Here is a 3,140-nt window from a genome sequence, read left to right on the forward strand (position 1 = left end):
CACATATAAGTATTCTAGAGAAGAAACAAAAAAACACACCAGAGGTTAGTGGTAGTGTATATACATATGTACTCACTCCTATCCTAATATAGGCATCTTTTAAAAGAAACTTTTGGTGTATAATTTAAGTCATTTGGCAGGTTATTAATGAACCTTTTCCAAAATATTACCCCTATTACAATTTAATAGGTGAAGACTTGAGGGCTAATGTGGTATTTCACATGCTCTTAAATACAGGCAAAATTGGAAAAATATTTTATTTTTAGATAAAGTTAATGAATTAATTACCCCTCTTAATTTTGATGATATAATTAAAAGTGACTTATAAGTATAAATAAAAAGGAGTATGCTGAGAATATAACTCAATAATACTAGTGTGAGAATTATTGCTATAAGACAAAGGAATCAACCTCTTACCAGTACTTAGTGAACATCAAGAAGGCAACGAAGATGACGCCCATGACTGTGGTCTCCCATCTTATCTATATATCTCAACATAATACATTATTTTAAAAAGCGTCTTAATTAGCTCAATTAATTTGTTTCCTAACAAGAACAATAAAAATTAATAATATAGGATGGGAGCAGGGATATATTAGGAACCTCATGTCTATTGGCGACGATGGCCTTGAGCACAGAGATAAGGCTGGTGTGACTAGAGAAATGTTTCATACCAAATATGCCCTTCAGCTGTTGCAGACACAGAATTACCGCTGTGCCCCCCATGAAGCCTGTTATGGTCGAATGCGATAAGAAATCCACCAATATCCCTAACCTGTAATTACCCAACATTATTATTATTTTAACTAAATAAAACGAAATGAGGACTTCTCTAGATCTCCAGTAAGTCCAAGTGATGAGAGATGAAAATATAAGTTTACTGGGAGTGGCAAAAACGATTAAATTTCTACAAATGCACAGTGATCCGTGCTCATTTGAAAAAAGGGATACTAATCTTAATCCCGATCATCCATATTTATTTTAGATCATATAAATTCCATTTAATTTTTATATTTTAAATAATTTTTGAAAAAATTTAGATACATAATTTCAAATAAAATTATTCTTATAACTAATAAATTTATTATAAAAAATTGTAACTAAAAAAATCTAAATTCTAGACCATGAAATTTTGATTATGGCAATCCTGTGATGAAAATTAATTGAGGACTCATCTCTCACTATACTTGTCATTTATTAAGATCATTCATTGCATCTGATGCCAAATAAAAGATCGCATCAAGTAGTTTATATAGAATATAGATATATAAACGATTACCATGCATGCACAGAGAAAAAGGATGAAGATATTTAATTCGTATGAAGTATTTAAATTTATATCATATTTGTTACAAAAAAAATTAAATCATATTTATTTACTTGCTTGGTTCGAGTTTTGGACGAACTTATATTAGAATTTGAATAGTGAAAATAAAAAACTGTTTAATAAAACTTGTTTTTATGTCAATTTCAAATTCATAAACTTGTCAATATGTTATATTAGATCCTGGATATCTAGTTTCTGCAATATCTTGCATCCGAGGATAACTGCTAACTTCGAACAAAGTGATGATAATTTCATATATACACACACACACATATATATAATCATCATGCATAATTTATAAAAATACGTGGTGTTCATACCATGTTGATTCTCACCTGAGAATACCTAAAGCAGCCTGAAATGCTCCGGTGATGAAGGTGGTGGTGAAAATCAAATGCACATACAGAACAGGGTCGTTCTCCGGCATCGCCACGCTCGACACCGTTTGGTATAACAGTAAGGACGCCGCCGCTATCGTCCCCACCGCCATCTGCCTCGAACTTCCGAATATCGCATACACCAGTGGAGGAACAAAACTACTATCTGCAGACACAAACATTCTCAATTATTCACCTAGAAAGCAACAAGGAGAATATCGGCGATCAGAAAACGGAACTTACAGAGGCCAATGATGGGATTATTCACCTAAGAAAGCAAGAAGAAGAAGATCGGAGATCGGAAAACGGAACTTACAGAGGCCAATGATGGGAGGAATTTCGGCGAGTTTAGCGTAACTAATGCCTTGAGGGATGGCGAGGCTGGTGATGGTGAGGCCGGCGACGAGGTCCGACCAGAACAACCGGAGATTGTAAGTGGAAAGCCATTCGAACATTGGGACGAAGTACTGTACTCCTTTCACAATTCTATCTCTCCTCGTCTCTCCGTTCTTGAACTGCCTGAAAGGGTCGTCTGGGAACAGCGTTTCTTTCATTGCCGACTTCAGTTTCGTTGCAAACCCCCTCGGCGCCGCGAAGTTCACCGAGTGTCGACCATCGATTTCGGTAATGGAGGCGCCGCCGTTGGGGCTCATGGAAATGCTACTGATCGGACTCATGACGTCGCCGGCCAGAAGAGCTAGCTCACAGGCGAAGAGAAACTTGACAAAAACACTGACTTGATAAATTAAAACATCGCTGCATTGAGAACTGGATTTTGTCTGCGGCCAACCTGGCGTTTATATAGCCACTTTAATGAACTGTTTAAAAAGAAAAAAGAAAAGAAAAGAAATCACGAAGAACTAATTATTTGGCTAAAAATGTAAATCTACCTATAAAATATAATTTGAGGATGCGCACCTAATATGATAATGTTCACTGGGATATAAAATACGAACAAAAATTTTAAAAGAGTCAAAAATAGAATAACCATTAAGTAAGCAATTGTCCGTGAATTTTTAAAACATAAACGGATGTAAGGCCATCATTAAAAAGTAACTGATGTCGTAATTGTTTTATGCCATTTGAAAATTTTCAAGGACACTTATGTAAATATTTCATAAATAAATTTATGCCTTAATCTTTTAGTTAAATAATTTTTATATTCGCGTTTCACTTACATTTCATCGGGAAAAGAAAAACTTTTGTTATTTGTTTTGGTTAAATTCTGAAGCATTGACTTTATTTACATTTTGTCCAGATGTCCACTCTCATCGTCTGTGCTAATCTTAAGGAAGTTTCAAGTTGGTAATTTTATTATTAAATTAAAAAATAAAAGCTAATAACACAAGTTATTCAAATGAAAATTTGAGATTTTCTCAAACTAACTAGGAGTTGGTGAATGGGGGAATGGTAAATAGGATTTGTTTTGCAGTATT

General features: G+C 34.3%; 1 protein-coding gene across 1 annotated transcript; it reads right to left on the reverse strand.

Annotated features, from left to right (window-relative positions):
• Positions 1-417: 417 nt before the first annotated feature.
• On the reverse strand, positions 418-2,381 carry LOC114744453 (probable sulfate transporter 3.5; the record flags this gene model as incomplete). The annotated part of the gene is made up of 4 exons (XM_028932624.1): positions 2,021-2,381; positions 1,663-1,870; positions 604-775; positions 418-482 (listed from the first exon to the last, which is right to left on the reverse strand). Coding segments are annotated over exons 1-4 (806 nt in total), but the record flags the coding sequence as incomplete, so codon positions are not given.
• Between the last annotated feature and the right edge of the window lie 759 nt (positions 2,382-3,140).

The sequence above is a fragment of the Neltuma alba genome, unplaced genomic scaffold (assembly GCF_004799145.2).
Source record: "Neltuma alba isolate B1F8T4 unplaced genomic scaffold, ASM479914v2 tig00004369_pilon, whole genome shotgun sequence".
NCBI classification, from domain to species: domain Eukaryota; kingdom Viridiplantae; phylum Streptophyta; class Magnoliopsida; order Fabales; family Fabaceae; genus Neltuma; species Neltuma alba.